We start from the raw sequence: 23,042 nt of genomic DNA, 5'->3' as shown, positions 1-23,042 counted from the left end.
TTATCCTACATTGCATTTATTTGTGCAAAAGGGAAAATGTCCCCGTTCCCACAGTTGCTCAATTTTCCCTTCATGGAAATACTTTGGGGTCAGATTCACTCATACTGGTGATTTACACTTCCTGTGCCAGCCTGGGCTGATTGGCCCTTGAGCGGGAAGCAGCAGCTTTAATTTCCATTGGGGGCTCCAGAGAAGCCCCACAGTGTTACCCTGCAGCAGGGACGTACTAGCTACACCTCTTCCCTAATCCCATGCTACCCACTTCTTGGGCTTTGCTGGATTCCTCCAGGAACCCCTAGCAGATTTTGCTGCTGGGGACCCATAACTAGTGTAGTGCCAAGAGAAACGAGCCTAATCCTGGGCTGAACATAGCCCTTCATTTGACACGGTATCCTGCATTGTGGTAAAGCTTCAGAAATAGCAGCGACACCTGAAAGTGACTGTGAGTGCTGTGAATTTCAGGGGCTGCTAGCTGAATTCCCAAGTAAAGAGATCCAGTTGCACCTTGTTGGGGCTCATGGCCAGCTGGTGATTGAGAGTTCTTCCCCAGAGGGGGCAGCACATGTCCATACTGAAATGAACCAGCTGACAGAATCTTTGAGATCACTCAAAAAAATGACAATCAGGTAAGTGTTCATATATGTCTTTCCCATGTCCCTTCAAGGGGGATTCTCTCTGCTGCTCTATAACCAGCCCTGCAAACGCTAAGCCTAAAGGAGTATTGAAAGTTAGGAGCTGTGCTTAATTCTTGTTTGACTGCAGTGGAGTTACTCCTGATTTACGCTGGTGTAAGAAGGTGGAGACTCAGGCCAACTGTGTCTATGACCTGCACAGTACCTCTTCTCAGACTTCAGCCAGGATATTGTGGTCTGTGAGCAGACACTGTACCTGGCAAATCTCCCTTAGGCCTGAGCCAACAGGAGCTTTGCAGTACTTGAGTCAGGAAATAAGGCTTTGGATGAGAGTGTTGCAGAAGTGAACAGAGAGAAAAGTCTGGATCTTGGAGAGGTTATGGAGGAGGAAGGGGAGGCAAGACTTGGATATTGCCTGCATATGTGGGGCTAGGGAGAGAGCAGAGTCAGAAGTGCCTCTGGGCTTAGAGACCTGAGGGTGACATTGTTAGTGATGGCAGAGAAGAGGACTTAGGTGGGGGGAGTTGAGACGCTCACCAAGGCACGGTGATAGCGTGTCTAGGTTAATTATCATGATCCGCCACCCCAAACTGACACAGTCTCCACCTCCCCTGTATCCTTCAAGCATTAGTAGGAGATAATGAGACTCTGAGCTGTGCCTCTTGCAGCCACAGCAAACGAGCTGTAATGGGGGTGACAGTTTCACACAGTTTTGTGTTGAAACCTCATTAGATTTCAGAGCATGGCTCCCAAGGATAAACAATTCAAATTAAAGCCGTTCAGAAACAAGCCAAGCCAAACACACACACACACACAGAGTTCACTCTTTAATTAGGTCTTGCCGGCAGTTAAGTGTCACTTTGGAAGACATTCTTACCCCTGCCATTACCAGATGCCTTGGCTGTTACCTGTCAAGGAATGCTGCTTAATTAGAACCACACATTCCCTCTCCGTCTCTGCGGTGAGCTCCTGGGTTCTTTTACAAGTGGTTTGTCTGGATTACCACGTGCTTGGGAGGAGTTCTCCGGCTCTCGAGATTTCTGTTGGTGACCTAGATTTTGTTGAGAAATACACAAAGAAATAACAGGTTGCTCACCTGCTTCTGATGATTTTTTTTTTTTTTTTTTTGAGCACTCTCAATTATTTTCGTTTTGGAATTTGCTCCCTCAAATGGCTCTCTCCAAATGAGACAAAAGTGCTTCTATCCATTAATGCCAATTTCTGGTTTATTTTCCACTCAGCATAAAAAGATCTTTCACATGGTATCTAACCTCACACTAGTTTTGTGACGGGTTGGACCCCCCTTCTGGGATGCCATCTGATGTACTGGGATTTCACTGAGCCTGCCTGTTCCACTAGCCTGGGCTCCCTCTCCCTGTTTTGCTGAATTAGGCTCTCCGGCCTCTGGCAGCATACGCACACACATAGGTAGGGATGCACCAGCTATAGAATCACACAGAGTCCGCAAACAGAAGACTCAGCTAGGAAATTGCCCAGCACTCAAGTGCAGCTCCCCTCTGGAAAGTCTACCCAAAATAATATTATCTTGCGCTGTAGAGAAATCTATACAACGTAAGCTCATAAATTCGACCCCTCCCTCAATGTGGAGGAAGATATGCACAACTTCTTGTCTCTCCTCCTCCCCCACCCCGCCCAGTTAGAAATTGTACAAACTGGGTTTAATAATAAACAAAAATAAGTTAATTAACTATAAAAGGCAGATTTTAAGTGATTATAAGGGATAGCAAACAGAACAAGGCAGATTACTAAGCAAATAAAACAAAACATGCATACTAAGCTTAAGATCTTAGAGAGACTGGTTTCAAGAAATAATTTCTCACCCTAAATGTTGTTTTAGGCAAGTTGCAGAGTTTCTGTAGCTTACAGTTCCAGTTATTTCTCTTTACAGACTAGACTCCTGTCTTAGTCTGGACTCAGCCCTTGCCTTTCCCACTGCCTAATTCCTTTGTCTCTTCAGGTACTTTCAGCAGTCTTTCTTCTTGGGCAGGAAGGCAATGGAGAAGAGTCTTGTTTTCCTTACTCTCCAGCCTTAAATAAAATTTACATACGGTGGGAATCTTTTGTTTCCCAGTTTTGACCTCCCCTCCTTTTAGTGGAAAATTACTAGAAGTCCAAGAGGGTGTTTAGTACCAGGTGACAGGCCAACTGACCTAGTAGTGTCAGCCTCTCAGGAAGGAGAGAGATTAGTATTTTCAAAGTCTTATTGTTTCTTCGTAATGACTCATCAAGGCTGATGGCCTTTTGTCTGGTGGGTGTCTCCCAAATACACACACAGTTGTAATTGTTACATAGTCAATATTCCTAACTTTCGATACAGAAATGATACATGCATACAAATTGGATAATCACATTCAGTAAATCATAACCTTTCCGATGATACCTTACAAGACCCATCTTGCATAAAATATATCTGTTATGACATAAGCATATTTCCATAAAGAATATGGGGTGTAATGTCACAAGCTCCCTCTGGCTTTCACTCAGCCCTGACCTAGAACTTCGAACTTGTCTCTCCCTTCCCGCCAAACACTCTTGGCTCTGCCAGTGCTACTGTCTTTTTTTTTCCTTCTCCTTTTTCTATCTTCATGCCTTCTTTCACGCTTCTCCTTCCCTCCTCCTCGCAACTCTTTAACCTGGCCACCACCACTTCCTCATTCAGATCCCACGTCTGCTGTGGCACCTCTGAGAATTAAGCTAATAAAAATTGTATTAAGAAATCCACATTTAGCAAAACCCCCAAGATGTATCTGTGACCCTTTCCCTACCGTTCCCCTTACTCCATTTTTGTTTATGACCATCACTACTTGTGTATGTCCACACTGAGAGTGGGCTCCCGTCAGGCCATAGGCTGTGTAGCTGTCTGTTTGAGTGCAGTTGGTGCACTGTCGGGCTGGGTGCTCATTGAATAAAATAACCCACCAATAACAATGGCTAGCTTTCCTGACACTACGCTCTCCTGTATCTGCTATGCCTCTTCTGCAGTGCAATCCCATCCCTCGGTCCATTGTATTCCCCTGTTTTAAAGCACATTTCTTCTCTCATAGGCTGGATCATCTTCCCAGACTCATCAACCCTTTTGGCTTACTCTGAAGCCTCTAATAATAAACTAATTATCTTCAAGTCCTGCCTGCTACTGCTCCAGAGTAAGGCTTGCTAAAATCTCTAGCTACTACTGACTCACTAGGGAGCTCAGTGCAACCCACCCTTGATGTTCTGAGGCATTTCTTTCATTCATTATTTTTCAGGCTGTTGTCTGTTCTTCTGTTGGCTGCTTTAGCCTCCCCCTTCCCCTCCACCCCCGCTTCTTTTAAAATGAGCTGTTCTGTTATTGGTATGTCTTCACTGCAGAGGTAACTAGCGGTTTGCACTTGAGTTATTTCTCTCATGTTTGCCTAGCTCAAGTGAGAGCAGCTGCACTGCAAAATAATACTTGAGTTTCTGTGTCTGCACTGCACTCGTGTGGCACTGAGACTTCGTAGGACATGTCCCATGGTCACGCTGGGAATTCTTTCGCCGTGTATTGTGAGAGAGAAGGCCAAAGCTATGCTGATGTAGCAGCTGTAGTGTAGACATGACCTTAGACCTTGTCTGCACTTACATTTTATAGCGCTCTAACTTGCTGGCTCAGGGGGGTGAAAAATCACCCCCTGAGCACAGCAAGTTTGAGTGCTTTAAAGCGCTAGTGTGGACAGGCCCCGAGTGCTGGGAGATGCGCTCCTAGCACCTGGAGTTATTCCCTTTGTGGAGGTGGATTACCAGGAGCGTTGGGAGAGCTCTCTCTCAGCGCTCACACATGACCACACTCACATTTCAAAGCACTGCTGCGGGAGCGCTCCTGCGGCAGCGCTTTGAAGTTTCTAGTGTAGACGTAGCCTCAGCATTTCTGTGCCTCATTCCCCAACTGTAAAATGGGGATAATAATCTCTACTTCACAAGGATGCTGTGAGGCTAAATTCATCATAGCTGGTGAGTCAGTCAGGTATTCCCCTGATGGGAGCCATATAAGCAAATTAGTTAGAGCACTCTGCCTGCACCATGCTCCCAGTCCCTGAGGTTTGGGAATGAAGAATATGTTTGGGAGCCAAAAGTTGATCTCCTGGTGGCATTTCATTATCTGCACTTTGCTAACTGGAGCCCTTGAAAATAAAATGACAGCATCAGTGGGCACAAATTATGTATTCTAGCTATGTTAATTATGTGAGCTTTCTGGATGTACATAGATACAGCACTATACTAAATCTATAGGCAATACCAGCAGACCTTGATATTAACTGTTTAGAATATTTTAGATTGTCAAAACATAGAAACACCAAGAAACACTCCTGATATGGATCCTTAGAGGAAAGGATACTTAAAGAGGCAGAGCCTAAAATTATAGATGGGCCTGAACCAAACCCCAAGAGCCAAGCGCTTCCAAACTGAGAAAGTTTGGATCCAGCTCAGGCCCATCTCTGTGTGGTAGGGGGAAATGAGGAATGGAAGGGCTAAAGGGATGCTAGCAACATTAAAAAAAAATCACCTTCTTTTCCAAAAATATTGTACTGATAGTCATTTTAGGTGTTAACTGTAACTCAGACAATAGAGGAAAAAGGTTTCTCATGTTGTTTACTATATATATTTTGACAGTACTTTGTTGTTAATTTCACTGGTTCCCATGTGTAGTGCTTTCACACTACAATAATGGAGAGAAAATATTTTTTAAATATGCAAATGTGATTGTAAAACCCACAAAAGCTGGCAGGGACATTCAGGCTCAGGCATAGAACCTGAAACTACCTTTAACTTCCCTTTTTAAAAGGGCCTAGATTTCAAGTTGACAGTATCCCTTTCAGGGACTAGCCCATAGTCATGCAGGAAGTCTGTGGTAGACAGGAATAGAACCCAGATCAGCTGACGCCTGCTGTTGTGCCTTAACCACAAGACCATCCTTCTCTTCTGAAAGTACATCAACTGTACTTTTCCAAGGAGCCACTTCTGGAGTTGGCTCTTAATGTTTTGCAACATGCTAAGCAGAGCTAATCTTCTTTCTTACCTATCTATTCTCATTGTATTTATAGCAGCGTTCACTATAGTACCTAGCGCTATTCAGATTTGCTGGTCCTTGCTGTACTTCTAACAAAGTGCTGTGCATGCGAATGTGCCCATATTCACACAAAAATAACCTGCACCAACTTGTACAGTGTGGAGCTACATTTATATGATTAGGGTTACTGGTGATGCTCCAGTGATTACTTGCTACCAGAAAAGCCTCTTGGTACCCTAATCAGCCAGACATGACCCCAGTAGAGTGAGGGGGCACCAGAACTGCTACATGGGACAGTAGTGGGGGGGCATCCAAGTTTGAGTCCCGTGCTTTTTCATTTGCTTTCCAGGGGCTTGAAGCACTGTAGAGACAGGGGGCTCAAGATGGTGCAAGGAGGGAGAATGTCAAGGAAATCAACAGACAGGCTTTAATACTTCAGCCTATCAGTGGTGTTGCTTGTGCAGAGAAGAGTGTTGTTCTGATAACTTTCCTTAAAGAGCTACAAGTCAGCTCTAGCCCTGACTACTACGAATACTTTGTAACACTGGTTTCAGAGTAGCAGCCGTGTTAGTCTGTATCCGCAAAAAGAAGAACAGGAGTACTTGTGGCACCTTAGAGACTAACAAATTTATTAGAGCATAAGCTTTCTGTAGTCCACGAAAGCTTATGCTCTAATAAATTTGTTAGTCTCTAAGGTGCCACAAGTACTCCTGTTCTTCTTTTTGTAACACTGCTGATTTGTTACTTGTTCTTACTTTATTAATAGTAAGGAAATAATAATAATATTTTTAAGCATAGGTATGTTGGTTTGGTTCCCCACCCCTTCGCCCCATTCCATGAATGTATCAGTTGTCAGCATCACTGCATTGACTTCTCTGATTTTGTATTTTCAAGCCTCCTCAGCAGCATGCAGCCAAATACAACAGTGGTTGATACGGGGAAGAATATAACCATTGTGGGTAATCCACTGACGACTGGGTTTGCCTTCGGCTCTTCAGCGGTAACTCTCAAGCACGCCCAGGTGAGAGAAATAATCTGTATCAGCGTTCCTTAATAACTTTACAAAGCCCATTTCCCTTGGTTCTGTCTGGTACCGAATGTAAAACTCTCCAATTTGCAAAGTCCAGCAAACATCTGAAATGTGGGGATCAAGGCTCTGAGCCTTACTGGGTCATTAGAAAGCACATCCGACATCGTCAATTTGCAAAGGCTGATGTAGGAGCATAGCTTCATGACTCCCATACAAATCAGTGGAAGTCACTCAGTCAAACTCACATGTACTGTTTTGGATATGAAACGGTATGTGTTATAGTAGAGACCCTTGTAAATAGTACATGCCAGTATTATGCCAGGCAGGGAGTTAGGGAAAAAAACACCTGGAACCGTCTGTGTTTTGCTAAATTCCTCATTCCACTGTCAAATTTTAGTAGAGCAAACCCAGTGCCAGATTCTCAGATGGTATAAATCAGCATAGCTCCAGTGCAGATGGTTTACACCAGCTGAGGACCTGGCCCTCCATCTCCTTCCTGTGACCAGTTAATTATAATTTAAATCACAGATGGTTGGTGCCTCCTGCTCCATTTCCAATTATTTTGTCCTTCTACATGCATAACTCCTATGAAAATCATAGGGGATTTTGTCTACATGGGAAATCCAGACCTAAAGTTCTTCCTTATATTGAGAGCCTGTGGGACTTGAGACTTCAGTGGAAGGTGAGGGTGCTCAGCACCTCTCATGAGGCACTCAGCACTTTGTAGAATTGGCCTCAGTTGAGATGAGACAGGAGAGACCAGACCTGGACCCTGGTGATGCCCCACTGGAGTCAATGGGAATTCAGCAGGAACATGATTGGCTGTTGGTGTCTGAAGGCAGTAATAATAATGTATGTTTCATTTTTTATAAATTCCTGTTTGGGTTTTGTTCTGTGACTCAGGTGAAGGTGAGCAAAGAGGAAGAGAACAGTCACCTCCTTAAACTCATGAAGGACTTTGAACAGTGGTTACATGTAGAAAATGACAAACTGAGCAAGATTCTTGTCATGAAACCCTCCAGTTGTGAAGAAGTTAAAGCAATACACAGCAAGCTAAAGGTTGGTTTTCAAACACTAATTTTCTGAGTGTAGGGAATTATGTTGCGAGATGAACATAAGAATGGCCATCCTGGGTCATACCAATGGTCTATCTAGCCCAGTATCTTGTCTTCTCATAGGGGCCAGTTCCAGATTGTTCAGAGGGAATGAACAGAACAGGGCAATTTTATCAAGTGATCTATCCCCTGTCGTCCAGTACCAACTTCTGGCAGTCAGAGGTTTAGGGACACATGCAGCATGGGGTTGCATCCCCAAGTATCTTAGCTAATGGGCATGAATGGACCTATCCTCCAAGAACTTATCTAATTCTTTTTTGAATCCAGTTATACATTTGACCTTCACAACATCCCCAGGCAGCAAGTTCCACAGGTTCACTGTGTGTTGTGTGAAGAACTACTTTCTTATGTTTGTTTTAAACCTGCTGCCTATTAATTTCATTGGGTGACCCCTAGTTCTTGTGTTATATCAAGGGGTAGATAACACTTCCCTATTCACTTTCACCACACATTCGTGATTTTATAGACCTCTATCATATCCTCCCTCAGTCATCTCTTTTCTAAGCTGAGCAGTCCCAGTCTTTTTAACTCTCCTCATATGGAATTTGTTCCATACCCCTAATCACTTTTGTTGCCCTTCTCTGTATTTTGTTCCAATTCTAATATCTTTTCTGAGATGGGACAACCGAACCGCATGCAGTATTCAAGGGGTGGTCATACCATGAATTTATACAGTGGCATTTATACATTGAGTGGATGTTTTCAGAGAACTATCTACAGTGACTCCAAGATCTCTCTCTTGAGTGGTAGCAACTAATTTAGACCCCATCATTTTATATGTATAGTTGGGATTATCTTTTCCAATGTGCATTGCATTGTACTTGTCAGCATTGAATTTCATCTTTCTATTTTGTTGCCCAGTCTAGTGAGATCCCTTTGTAACTCTTCACAGTCAGCTATGAACTTAACTGTCTTCAGTAATTTAGTATCTGCAGATTTTGCCACCACACTGACACTTTTACAGACACAGATACTGCAGCACTCCCTGACTTGAAGTGGTTTCCATTATATACAGGGTTTACAGTTTGGTTCAATGGCTCTCAGCACCCCTGTTTACAGATCATTTATGAATATGTTGTACTGTGCACAGATCCTTGAGGGACCTCACTGTTTACTGCATTCCATTTCAAAACTGACCATTTATTTTCTGTCTTTTAACCAGTTACTGATACTTATGGGATAAGAGGGAAGGTCCTCTCGACTCATTGCTTTGCTTAAGACCCTTTCGTGAGGGACCTTGTCAAAGGCTTTCTCAACGTCCAAGTACACTGTATCCACTGGATCACCTTTGTTCACATGTTTGACCCCCTCAAAAAAGTCTAATAGATTGATGAGGCGTGATTTCCCTTTACAAAAGCCGTGTTGACTCTTCCCGAACGTATTGTGTCCATGTATGTGTCGGGTCATTTTGTTCTTTTCTGTAGTTTCAACTAGTTTGCTTGGTACTGAAATTGGGTTTCGCAGCCTGCGATTGCCAGGATCAACTCTGGAGCTTTTTTTTAAAATAGCTCCCTGCCGGTCGTCTGATACAGAGGCTGATTTCAGCGAAAAGTTCTATATTCCAGATAGTAGTTCTGCAATTTCGTATTTGAGTTCCTTCAGAACTTTTGGGTGAATATCATCGGGTCTTGATGACATATTACTGTTTAATTTCATCAAACTACCGATTCAAATCATTAATTTAGCTTCTGGGTGATGACCTTGTCTTTCTTGGTTGCTTCTTTAGCACCTCGATCATCCATTGACATGCTTCCTGCTCCTGATGTACTTGAACAAATGTTTTGTTTGTTTCTGTGTCTTTTGCGGGTTGCTCTTCAAATTCTTTTTTGGCCTGCTTAATTGTATTTTTACACTTGACTTGCTTATGCTCTTTATTGTCCTTTCTATTTGCCTCCAATTTTTAAAGGATGCCCTTTTGCCTCTCACCCCTCTTTTAGTCTGCTGTTTAGCAATGGTGGCATTTGTTTGGTCTTCTTACTGTTTTTTTTATTTGGGGTTTACATGTAGTTTGAGTCTCTATTATGGTGTTTTAAAATAGTTTCCATGCAGCTTGCAGGCATTTCACTCTTGTGAATGTTCCTTTTAATTTCCATTTAACTAGCTTCCTCGTTTTTGTGTAGTTCCCCTTTTTGAAGTTAAATGCTACTGTGATAGGGTTCTTTGATATTTTTCCCTCCACAAGGATGTTAAGCTTAAGTATATTATTGTTGATTTTACTGAGTGGTTCAGCTATATGCACCTCTTAGGACTAAATCCTGTGCACCACTTAGGACTAAATCAAGAATTGCCTCTCCCCTTGTGGGTTCCAGGACTAGCTGCTACAAGAAGCAGTCATTAATGGTGCCTAGAAATTTTATCTGTGAATCCTGTCTAATCTCCCTGAGCATTTCACAGTCACCACCATCCTGGTCAGTTAGTCAGCAGTATATTCCTACTGCTATACTCTTGTTATTCAAGTTTGGACTTTCTAAGGTACCATATTCTAAGATACAGTTTGATTCATTTAAGATTTGTACTATATTTGTCTCTTATGCTTTCTTTCACATATAATGTCACTCTCCCACCAGTACTACCTATTCTGTCATTCCTATATATTTTGTACCCTAGTATTACCATGTCCCATTGATTATCATTGTTCTACCAAGTTTCTGTGATGTCTTTTATATCAGTATCTTCATTTAATGCCAGTCACTCAAGTTCTCCCATTTTAGTATTTAGACTTATAGCATTTGTATACAAGCACTTATAAAATTTGTCAATATTTAGTTGTCTGCCTTCATGTGATGCAATTGAATGGGACTCTTTTTCATTTGACTGTTTCTCTTCAGTTACTACCTCTACTTTATCACTTTCTATCCTCTCCTCTTTACTAGGATATAGAGGTATGCTCTTTAATCAATCCTCTGCTAAGGAATGTATTACCTATCCTCTGTCTGAACTGTGTGCTCCTTCACAGCTGTCAGCTGTCCACTATCTCTTAGTTTAAAAACTTCTCTATGACCTTTTTAATTTTACATGCCAACAATCTAGTTCCGTTTTGGTTTAGGTGGAGCCCATCCTTCCTGTATAGGCTCCTCCTTTTCCAAAAGATTCCCCAGTTCCTAAATTGCTTCTCCCAACACCATCATCTCATCCATACATTGAGACTGTGCAGTTTTGCCTGTGGAACTGGAAGCATTTCAGAGAATGCTACATGGAGGTCCTGGACTTTAATTTCTTACCTAGCAACCTAAATTTGGCCTCGAGGACCTCTCTATTACGTTTCCCTATGTCACTGGTACCTACATATACCACAACCACCACTCCTCCCCAGCACTGAACTTATGTCTATCTAGATGTCTCGAGAGGTTCACAAGCTTTGTACCTTCCAGGCAATTCACCATGTGGCTCTCCTGGTCATCACAAACCAACTACCGTATATACTCGTTCATAAGCTGAATTTTTTTAGTAAAAAAGGGAAGCACCAGAGAAGGGGGTTGGCTTATGAACGGGTATAGAGAGGGAGAGGGGGGACACAGTCCCTCCCCCCGACAGAGGGAGCAAGGAGAGGCAGCACAGCCAGCAGAGACAGAAGGGAAGAGGCGGGGCCAGAGTCTCTCCGCTTCTGGCCACGCTGCTCTCCCCCCAGCCTCCAAAGCAGCTGCAGCCCTGCCGCTCGGCCCCGCCCCCCAGAGTAGGCTGTGGCCACGCCGCCGGAGCATGCTGTGGCCGTGCCGCCCAGCCCGCTGGAACATGCTGCGGCCACGCCGCCCAGTCTGGCCCGTCGGAGCAGGCTGCGGCCGCGCTGCCCAGCCTGCCGGAGCAGCTCCAGCCAGGCCACAGACATCCTCCCCTGGCTCTCCCCAGATAAGATGGGAAGGGATGGGATGGGGAGAGTGTGGGGGTCCTGGGCTAGGGCTGGGGTCATGTGGGGGATGGTCACAGGGATTACTCCCCTGACTCCCCACTTCTCCCCCCCAAAAAAATTTCCCCACCAGTTGCTGTCCCAGCCCATCAGGGTAAGCCACTGGAAGGCCGGGACACGTTGTTTACTTAGATTTACCTCTGTGCCTGCAGACGCTCGAGGTAAACCATCTCGGCCCCCCAGCGGCTTATCCTGATGGCCCGGGAGCCAAAGTTTGCTGACCCCTGAATTATAGGGTCGGCTTATGAACGGGTTATAAAAAAATTCCATTTTTACTTCGGGGGGGGGGGGGTCGGCTTATAAACAAACCGGCTTATGATCGAGTATATACGGCATATATATATTTCTAATAGCTGAATCCCTGGTTACTATTATCTGTTTGTGTCTTACAACTGGGATTCCCTCCCCCGTAGGGGTATCCTCAGTGCAAGAGGATACCATGATATCATCTGGAAGGAGGGTCCCAACTATGGTATCTTTTCCCTCCATTCCAGCTTGATGTTCTTCTTTCCCAAGACTTTCATCCTCCTCCACAGTACAGGGGCTGAAATATGGCCAGGAGCCTTTCCAAATTATTTAAAAGCTAAAATCAGCATCCAGGGCCATATCACATCTCCCTTCTATAAAACTCACAGGCGAGGTGGGTGTCCTGGGAAGCATTGGAGTTTTCCACAAATATTCCACTCTTTTAGGGGAGATCTGTAAGAGCAGCCATGCTGCAATGGAAAGTGCAGAGTCACACTACAGCATTAGCGTAAGACATTTTCCCATGTCACAAACAGCCTTGTTTGGCACAGATATTCTAACATTTCTGGCTAAAATCTGTCTTTTATTCTTTATCCTCAGCATTTTAATACTTATAACCAATGCAATAAAATCCACCAACAATTACAACTATTAGAGCAAACCTAACAATAAAAATCCTCAATGTGGAGAAATTCTGCAGCTGTAGACCATCTAGATGAATATGTGATAGCAAAATAAAAATAAATGCATAAACGTAAATGCAGAGTTCCCACCAACTGGATGCAATGCTAATGTCCTTTAAAATGACGAAATCTCTTGTGTTGGCAAGGCAGTGATTCCTTTAAATGCCATGTTGCTGATGAGCTTGTCTTTCCCTGAAGGAGCTGCAGTCTCGTGTTCCTGAGGGGCAACGTCTTTTCGAAGATCTCCGTAGTCTTCAGACAGTTGTTGGGACCTCTGAAGATGTGGAGGACCTGCGTTATCAATGGATGCTCTACAAATCTAAACTCAAAGACTCCACCAGCTCATTGGTAGGTGAACAGGTGTCAGAGTTGTTAGTATTAAAGACACTGTAGTACTTTTCCATGATTCTTTTAAGTAACCACTGCTTTTTGACAAATATGGTCCCAATCCAGCAAGGACATAAACATATGCTTAACTTTAAGCATATAGGTAATCCCATTGAAGTCAATTGAATGTATTTATATATACACACACTTTCAATATTCAGTTAGAAATCCTGTGGCCTCTTTATCTCCACACAAGCAATGCTTGTTACTTTTGCTTGAGTAAAGACTTCAGATTTGGCCCAATTGTGATCTCATCTAACATGATATAATGTAAGGGACTGAGGCGTAGATGGTCTTGCCTAGTGGTCTCAGCGGGGCTGAGGTCTGTCCACCAGGGACAGGAGTTGCTGGGCTGGAGTTGGAGGAATCGCAAGGCTAGGTCTCATAAACAAGTGCCAGGATCAGAGACTGGAGATCAGAGGCAGAACCAGGTTAGAACTGAGAGGCAAGAATCAGGGTTGAAGTCAGCTGGAGTCAGAGATCAGGAGTAAAGGCGAAGTCTGGCATTGCAGCAGACTGAAATCTGTGTAGTTGCCCAGACAACTTCCTGGGGCAACCACTGGGGTTAAGTAGGAGCACTTGGCCAAACAGAGGGCTGCAGGGTATTGTCAGTCTGAGTCTCTTGGGTTGTATTTCCTGCGGCACCTACTCTCCACAGTGCTCCCTGGCTATGCCTCTTTATGGCCTCCTAGTGGTACTGTGGGAATATCAACTCTCCTACATTCTACAGACCTGGGTTCTAGTCCCTGGGTCCTCACACCATGTATCATAGAATACCAGGTTGGAAGGGACCTCAGGAGGTCATTTAGTCTAACCCCCTACTCAAAGCAGGCCCAATCCCCAACTCATAGTTGGTGTGTGTAATATATAACTTTCTCTAAGACATGTAATGAGGAACTCTCAATCAGGGGCTTCCTTCTCTCCCCTACAGAATGTTCTTTTGCACAATTACTGTAACAAGGTTATATGTCCACAGAACTCTATTTGTATAATTGTCTTTTGTTCTGTGGTGCTCTGTGAGCCACTGTGATCAGTATAGTCAAGAACAGAGCAGATTGTTTCAGAAAGAAACTACAGAAGGAGCCAGATTCTTTATAACATTCGCTTCATGGGCTAAGCATTTGGAATGGTATAAAGAGCTGATGTCATAGACAATTGTAATGGATTTTAATGTGAGGACCAAAGTATAGGTCTGGGTAAACATAAAGCTTTATATCAGAGAGTTGTATATGAAAGCACTGTAAAGAAGGTGGAGTTTATCCAGTAACAAATACACCTCTACCCCGATATAACGCTGTCCTCGGGAGCCAAAAAATCTTACCGCATTATAGGTGAAACCGCATTATATCGAACTTGCTTTCATCTGCCGGAGCGCGCAGCCCCGCCCCCTTGGAGTGCTGCTTTATCGCGTTATAGCCGAATTTGTGTTCTATCGGGTCGCGTTATATCGGGGTAGTGGTTTATTGCAAATAATGATAAAGATATTTGCAGTTAGTTTTAGCATAAATTTGCATAGTTAAGTTCTGATTTTCCGAAGTGACTAGTGATTCTGGGTGCCAAATTTTGAGGTCTGGTTTTCAGATTGTGGGTACCTGGCACTTTTGGCAATAAATCCTCTTTAAAGTATTGTAACTTGGGCACCTGAAAAAAGATCCACCTAAAATGACTCAATATTTAGATTTCAGAGTGGTAGCCGTGTTAGTCTGTATCAGCAAAAAGAACAAGGAGTACTTGTGGCACCTTAGAGACTAACAAATTTATTTGAGTATAAGCTTTCATGGGCTAAAACCCACTTCTTCAAATGCGCATCTTGGCTGTAAGGTGTGGGAGAAAATCTTTAATTTTTGTCCTTCTCCGCTAGTCTTCAAAGAAGCTGTCAACGAGTTTCAAATTGAAAGTATTTATTTAGAACACAAATTCTTTGATTTGCAGTGGAGGTGAAGAGCAGTCTCTGTTAATGAGAAATATTGTAAAATCAGAGTTATTGTGTGGTACATTTTTTGCCCAAGTACCTTGTGTAAGAATACATTTAGTCAATAGGTGTCAGTAAAATCAAAGCTATTTCTTAGGTAACACTGCATCTGACTTACATTGTTAGGAAACAAAATCCATTTGGGCTTTATTCCTGATGTGCATTTAAAAGCTCATTAAACACCAGTCACCTGCTGTTTCAGCCTATCCAGATGACCAGAAATTTGAAAGAAATGTTCCCCCTGTGAAATGAATATTCCGTTATAGGTTCCACTGGGATCTCAGGTTCATGGTATTTTGTGTTTGTGTTTATTTTTTTCATTATTTTTTTTTTAACAGACTCCTAGATCTTTGGAAGAACCCGATGGATTCAGAAAGGTACAATATTTTCCAATCATTAAACTCAGAAATGTTAGATTAGAAGTTTCACAGGTAATTACTTTTAAATGAGATTTTTTAAGGTTCTTGAAAAGAGTTGGTTGCATTAGGATAAGTGTCTATGTAAAGTACCTTAATAAGGAAACTGCTCGTCCACAAGGCCTGGTGTACATTTAAAAATTAGATCAACCGAGCTACGTTGTTCAGGGCTAGGTCGATGGAAGAATTCTTGTGTTGACCTACCTACCGCCTCTCGGAGAGTTGGGTTAACTACTTCAGCAGAAAAATCCATTCAATTGGTATAGGCTACACTTCGGTTGTAAGCGACACAGATGCAATGCTGTAGCTGAGCGGCTGTAGCAGCTATAGTGTAGACCAGTGGTTTTTAACCCGCGGCCGCTTGCGGCCCAATTAGCACACAGCTGCGGCCCACATGACATCCTCAGGGCCATACAGGTAGTACATAGATTGTGTGGATGTGTCCCACATAACACATAGAGGAGAACGGCATATGCGGCCCACAGTGGTAAAGAGTTTTGAGAAACACTGGTGTAGACATACCCCAAGTTTAAAAAGGAGAAGCCGTTTCCTTTTTAAGGGAATTAAATTCCTTCTACTCTCAGAGTATTGCCCTTGGACTATCCTACCATCACAGAAGCGTAGGAACTGGATGTCTGTCCATCTCCTGTGTAGATGAGGGTGAACATTTTTGAAAGTACCTAATAATTTAGGAGCTTACGTCCTCTCCTCAGCATTCCCTATTGGCTGTGTTAGGTAGCTCTCCCCTCGGTGTGCTGGCTTTTATGAATCCTGTTCTTAGGTGCCTATCTGTCCCTGTGCATTATATGGGGAGTCTGGGCACCTAACTCGGTGCCGTGGATTCCATTAGGCAGCAGGATGCCTAAACATTATGCACTGCAATGCTAAGCCTAAGTCCCCTTTGTAGATTTAGCCCTTAGGAGCCTAAATCTCATTGGAAGTCAACACTAGCCTGGTGGTCTTTGCAGAGTTCCAGAATTGAGCAGTCCCCCTAGTGCGGTCTTGTGTAACTGAATCACATTGTGTGGTGCTTGCACAACTCTCTTACAGAATTGTAAATCCCTTGTTTATATGTCCCCTACTGATTAATAGTTGTTTAAGGCTGGCCTGGGTGCTGGTCAGCTCTTTTGTTGTTACTGGAGAACTATCAGTGGGCGACTCCCAAACTCACGACATATTTCAACAAGGAGTCTAACCATATAACAGAATCTCATAATTTCATACACACTAACGATATACATATTTTGACAGAACAATGGGTCTCAGCAGATATCTCACATGGCACGCTTTGTATGAACACCCATACAACACACCCATATATGAATGATGAATATGGGGATTACTGGGTGCTACTGTGGGGTACAGTGTGTCACAGGTTCCTAATTCACATTTTGGAATTTTAATTTAGCTCATCCAGTCCATGTCCCTTCAAGTGAAAAATTGTAGGTAAAATAAGGTAATTTGCCTAAAGCTATTAGACTAAGCCCTGATTCTGTGCAGCATTCTGTGAAGGAATTTCTCTTGGGACTCCCATAAAAGGCTGAAACAACAAAGAGCAGAGACAGTAGAAGAGACAAAAAGAGATAGGCTTGAAAGAAAAGAAGAAAACACCAGCTTTTGATTAAAGTTAAGGCGCAGTTCTTCTTTTGGGGCCCGATCTTGAGTCTTTCCATTGCCCTTAATGGGATTGAATCAAGCCTTTTATCTCTGCCAGCATTTGCTTGGTTCATAAATAAAGTTGGTTCCCACTTCACATCATCTCATCTGCCTTGTTATTAGATGGTACAGATTGAGACTTTATTTAGACAATGCAAAGTTAAATGAATGAATAATGAGTTTTGTGATTATATCACCACACAAATAACTCTTGATCTCTCCCTCTGAGAACCACATCCCATTCCTGTTAAGGGATGCTAAACACTCACACCTGGCATTAAGTCTCCTTGTTATGCACATGCGGATCTTGTCCTCCCTAAATCCTCCCCATGCCAAGGCTTCCCAGTGCAGCAAGGCTATTCCCCAGGTGTACAAAAGATGCGGTAAAGCCCTACCCAGTTCATATCCTAGTGAAGTACTAGTATGTGCACTGGTAATGTCCGATGATACCTGCATGAAATATTGGCAGGTTAGTATCAGTTAGGCCCACACTAGGCAAATCATCCCTGCCGAGAAGCACTGAAGCCCTTCCCTGACTTCTGAACGACTACGCAGTGCAAAGGGAGAGAGACAAAGAAATTCAGAAAAAGAACCAGAACGCGCTGTGGGTGAGAATACAGTAGTTCCTTTTGCACCTAAAAGAACATTGTCAGGCGTTTCTAGGTACCAGGTGATTTAGAAATGCTAATGATCCAGATGCTGCTGTCATTTACACCCCCTTACACCAGTGACGGTCCATGGACCTCAATGGAGTTATCCCGGATTCATATTGCTGCCACTGAAAGCAGAATTGGGTCCGTTATGACCAGAAATACATCTATGAGTTAAACATCCCTTGACATAACAGCATTTGTTTCTAGCTCACGAGAATTAGAAAGTGACATTGACCAGTCTGGTCTCAGTGCTATCTGAGCTGGGAGAAGGACAAAAAGTATAAATAGGGAGCTGCAAATGAGAGTTTTAAAATATTTGTAGTTGCTTTTTAAAATTCAGGTTAAATGATCTATGGTGGTGTCAGTAGCTGAGTGAAGAATTTTTTTAAATATACATTTTATGTTGTTTGTATCCTTCAGAACTGCAGCAAATGAAAATTCTCTGAGTGAATGACTAATAATGTCCTGAGTTAATTAACTTGTACCTGAAATACTGCACCACTCGTGGGAATGGGCTGTATCACCTCATAACTTGTAAAATCCACTCCCCTAGCATGTGTGCAGTAAGAGCAGAGCCCTGTTTGGGGGACTTGAATGGTGCCTAGGCCATGTGCTGATCCTCTGCTCAGGGGGTGAATTTCGGCTTGGATGATTTGTGACATCCCTCTTTATAGAAGCCTTATAGGAGCAGCAGCAGGGGCAGAATATCAGGTGCTGAATTGATCTGCTTCTATGATGTGTTGTTCTTGGTGATTCTCATTTCATCTTCCATGTTTTAATAGTTTGGGGTCGGGGTATAGAGGGGCACAAATGCTGCCAGTCTCATTCCATGTCGTTCTGCCTCCATTCCATTGCATGGCTGAATGTTGTCAATGTCAGAGCCTCTTCCGTTTATATTAATGTGCTTCTTTCTACTCACTCCCTCTCTCATTCTTCTTGTCTACTGAGGACATGCCCCTCGCTAGACCTTCCCCCGAGATGAACACAAAGAGATCATTATCCCATAAAGAGTGATATCTTATAGACCAACCAAAAAAAAACATTTGCAGGAAATTGTATCAGCTGCTGTGAGTTTTTGGCAGGTGCCCGTGACGGGGTAACATGTATGTATATGTGTCTGTAGTGCACCTAGCACATGTAACCTTTGAAGGTTGGCTCCTAGCCAACTGAAAATATTCCATGAGCATTTTTAGAATAAATAGGAAATCCAAAGCTGGTTGTTTCTAAGGCTAGGTAGCATTTCCGTGGGATCCTCCCACCTTGCAGACAGTCCTTGTTGCACAAATAATTTTGGCTTTATTGTTTGTACAAACAAAATAATTAGGGTTTATTAAATTTGTAGTCATCTAATTGCTTCTCTTTGAGAAATTGCTGGACGTAATCTCAAGCAGCACATGGGCAAGAGGGAGTGTGTAATTTAATCTTCTTTAGAAGTCACCATAGATCTTGAGTCAATCAAATTAATGCAGCCATCCAGGAAACAGTGGACAAAGCTATAGCACTCACTCCTTGTCTGGGAGAAAACACTAATAACACAGACTGAACTTAAGATATGACAAGAAGTATACAGGAAACAAAATCCGTTTACAGTAACACTATATAAATATATATATAGTGTCCTGTTAAAAATGCATCATAGGTTTTATGGTTTTGGTGGTCAGACTCATGGCAGGTGTATGGTCATTTGAAGTTTGCTGTAAAATAACATGCTTGGTAAAATGGAAACTGCTTTTTAAAAAGTGCATTAAGGTGACACATTTTTCCCAGTTTAATGCGTGTTTTATGAACACTGAGAAAATCTTTCCCCCTAAATAAGAGAAATCTTTCCCCTTGAACCAAAACTTCAAGGCCAAATATACCAGGTCATTGGAGTAGTTCAGATCTGGATCTTGGGTTTGTGGCAGGAGCCCATCTTTGCTCCAACCATTAACATTTTCTTCCCAACGTTTTCTTAGCCTATGTGGTTTTTGTTCATTTCATGCACCCAGGCCAGCCTGTAGGTTTAGGAATCAAACAACAATACATGCCCCAAACGTGCATGATTCAAGCAAAATGGACTTCTTACCATTTAAAACAGTGACATAGATTCACCCCTCCAGGGACATAAGGGTAGTATCCCTGCTTTCTGGGCCGACTGTGTAGGCTAGGACTGCATGGGGGAGGGCAGCGTTCAGTTTCGCTGAGACGTTATAGGAGCCCCATCAGCAGAGACTTCCCAGGAAAAAGGCTGAATCAACCTGGCTTTGCCTCCTCCCATAGTGGGAGACTGGGCCAGGCAGCTTCACCCACTAGTGAAGCCACCACTTCACCTTACTACTACATCCTAATTCTGCTGCCAAGGGATCTTCTGGGGAGTGAATCTATCCCAGTGTTTGTAGATCTAGCGCTGGTTACAGTATGTGCCCAGAAAGTGGAGTCTCCTATTTATCCACAAGACAAACCAGCAGTGCAAGCTGCATACACTGTCCCATCCTGGGTCTTTAAGGTGAGACGCCACCCTAGGAGTAAGAAGGTATCTTAGTTTCCATGTCCATTGAGTCCTTGAGTCCCATCCTTCTGCTGAGGACGCCAGGAGGGTTCCAGTTAGTTCTGACTGAAGGTGTGATGTTCATTTTCTTTGCAAGAAAGATACTTCCAATGAACTGTTCCGGTAACGGCAAATCTTAGCGTTATTTTGTGAAGGAATATTGTAATCGCCTCGTAACTGCAGGAAGCCGGAGGGAGTTGTGGTGGCTAGAAGCAGAATAAAGTCAGTTTTTGGCACCTTTAAACACCTTTTTTATATTTGTATAAGAACTGCCATCCACCTTTCACTCTGGTAGGGTTCTCAAGGCACTTGTTTGAATAGGACCAGTTTAAATGCACATTACCTTGTTTAGAAACCTTATCTATAATTCTGCTTGGGATTATTCAGCAGAACAAGGATAAATCTTTGGCTGCTTATAACAGGGCATGCTTTCGCTCCTGTCTTCTTGCCCACAAAAACTGCACAGACACCACAAGTTGTGCATTTGCAATGCTTTTTATTTTGTGTTCCCTTCACCAATTTCCCTTGACCACCACAGTCCCCATGCAACTGTCCGGTTACAATTTCTTCTGTGCTTTAGGCCCTCTCATCAAGACCTCAGGGGAACAGAAGTTGCCCGTTCCTCAAGTCTCTGTGGATATGTCTACACTGCAGTTAAAACCCCGTGACTGGCCTGTGACAGCTGACTCGGGCTGCAAGGTTGTTTAATCGTAGTGTAGCCATCCGGGCTCAGGCTGGAACCCTGGCTCTAGGACTCTGCAAGGTGGGAGGATCCCAGAGTTTGGGCTGAAGCCCGAGTTGGAACGTCTACACTGCCATTAAACAGCCCATCAGCCTGAGCCCTGGGAGCCCAAGTCAGCTGGTACAGGCCAGCCACAGGTGTGTAATTGCCATGTAGATGTACCGTTGTGTGCCTGGGTTCAGCTAGCCCTGTTCCCCCCCCCTGCTCCCCCGCACTTCCTTCTTTTTTATCAGACGTGGGTTGCTAGGCTAATTGGCTCTTTGTCCCACCCAGCCTGCCAGCCTGGTTATCTAATTATCTCAATCAACTTTCTCTGCAGAACTAATTGGTTTTTGAGTGATCAGAGTGTGCGCTGGCCTGTTCACTCCCTGGACTCTGTCATTCCCCTGAGCTATTCTAATGGGAGACCGGGCGTCAGTTTTGTAGCAGCACTGAAGGTTATCTCCTGGATGCACCACCATACCTGCTGCTCACTGTCCTATACGTCTGTTTATTAATCTTCCCCACTGCTTCCTAAACGCTTATCAAGGATCAAATATCCCCAATTTAAAAAAAAATAAAAATAAAGGAGGGGGGGGAGATAGAGAAAGAAAGCAGCTTCCATTGATCATGTCATGAGCTTGGTGAGTTCAAAACCAGAAACTTGTGTGTCCTTATGTATAAAGAATTGTCGAAATCAATGTTTTCTTCTCTGCAATGCTGCTCTATCAGATCCAGTGCCACCACTTTGCCTGTGGCATTATTATCCTAAGTGCATGTTGTGCCATATCTATCTGTAGGACTAGCTGTCGTAAATCCATCCGTGTCACAGAAACATATGGCAGCATACTTAGTTTTAAGCGACTTTGCAGCAGAAACTTTGAAATGTCGTCCATATGTCTTCTGAGACTCAGAGTATAAACTGCTGGTTTGTTTCTTGCTGTGATTTTAAATTGACCCTTGTACAAAGACTGTGGCTGTTAGGCTAGTCAACTCTGTGTTCTTCTGAGTGCACCGGAGGAATTAAAAACCCTGGGATTTGCCTGTCTGCTTATGAACTGGGTAGCTTTCAAAATTCCCCACAGATGTTGCATGGGCACGCACATCCCCACCCACCTATTTTAAAAACGTTAAGGTTACAAACGCAAGCATTCCATAGGTAAGAAGTGCCAGAATTAATATTGTTTGTGTAATCTTAGTTCAGCCCCCTGTGCATTATGATACGGTCTTTAATTATGTGATCACTTTTTATTTCCATGGGACCCCTGATATGTACAGGAGCTCTGGAGATGCACTTTTTTTTTTTTTTGGTCTGATATGCCTGGCACATATAGGTAGCAGCAAAGTCATTAAACTCACAGATAAGTAGTGTACCATTAGCTGGACAGGCTGTAGTTTATGATGCTACTATCTCTTAGGTCCCTAGGACAAATTAACACAACATTCTCCTGTATTCTGGATTATGATCAAAACCAAGTCAGAGGGAGAGTAGTAGGAAAATATTCTTTGCAGTGTTGTTGTAGCCATGTTGGTCCCAGGATATGAGAGAGACAAGGTGGGTGAGGTAATATCTTTTATTGGTCCAGAGCTGTCACTCTGATGGTGAAAGAGACAGAGACCAAGCTTTCAAGCTACAAGAGCAAGAACAAACTGGTGTGTGAAATACAAGATTATGACCTTGCTATATGATCAGGCAAAATGGAGAAGCTGGGCTGTGTAGGAAAAAATTATTCTTCAACCCCAGCAAGGAAATAGGTTAGAAACTGCAGGCAAAGTAAATTCATTTTCCTTGCCTCAAGTTTTTCCCCAGTGTGAAAGTCCCTCTTTGCACAGTAGATGTAATGCCAGATTTGGCTACTGTTAGTCTCATTGAGTGGTATCTTACTCTACTAAAAGCCCCAGTGAAATAAAGTCTTAGCTTATAAATAAGGCAACCTCAGAAAAATAGTATATGTAAGATACACAGAGCCATGAAAGGCAGTATTGTTTTGCAGCGTTTAGTGGTGGATCTTGAAGCACTTGACAAGCAGTATTTAAGCCTTGTAACACATCTGTG

At 43.2% G+C, this 23,042-nt stretch overlaps 1 protein-coding gene across 4 annotated transcripts in view; it reads left to right on the top strand.

Annotated features, from left to right (window-relative positions):
* The window catches only part of SYNE3 (spectrin repeat containing nuclear envelope family member 3), a 102,698-nt gene that overhangs the window by 60,515 nt on the left and 19,141 nt on the right, over positions 1-23,042 (top strand). For 3 of the 4 annotated variants that reach the window (XM_065593551.1, XM_065593549.1, XM_065593550.1), the window contains 5 exons: positions 463-626; positions 6,571-6,697; positions 7,610-7,765; positions 12,853-13,002; positions 15,352-15,390. In XM_065593551.1, the coding sequence (XP_065449623.1) occupies positions 463-626; positions 6,571-6,697; positions 7,610-7,765; positions 12,853-13,002; positions 15,352-15,390 (636 nt within the window). Of the gene's footprint in view, positions 1-462; positions 627-6,570; positions 6,698-7,609; positions 7,766-12,852; positions 13,003-15,351; positions 15,391-23,042 lie in introns of those variants that run through there. The other variant, XM_065593552.1, reaches the window with a different exon arrangement.

This window comes from Chrysemys picta, chromosome 4 (genome assembly GCF_011386835.1).
Source record: "Chrysemys picta bellii isolate R12L10 chromosome 4, ASM1138683v2, whole genome shotgun sequence".
NCBI lineage: Eukaryota > Metazoa > Chordata > Testudines > Emydidae > Chrysemys > Chrysemys picta.
The sequence above is the reverse complement of the archived record's forward strand: the minus strand, read 5'-3'. Positions and strand labels throughout refer to the sequence as shown.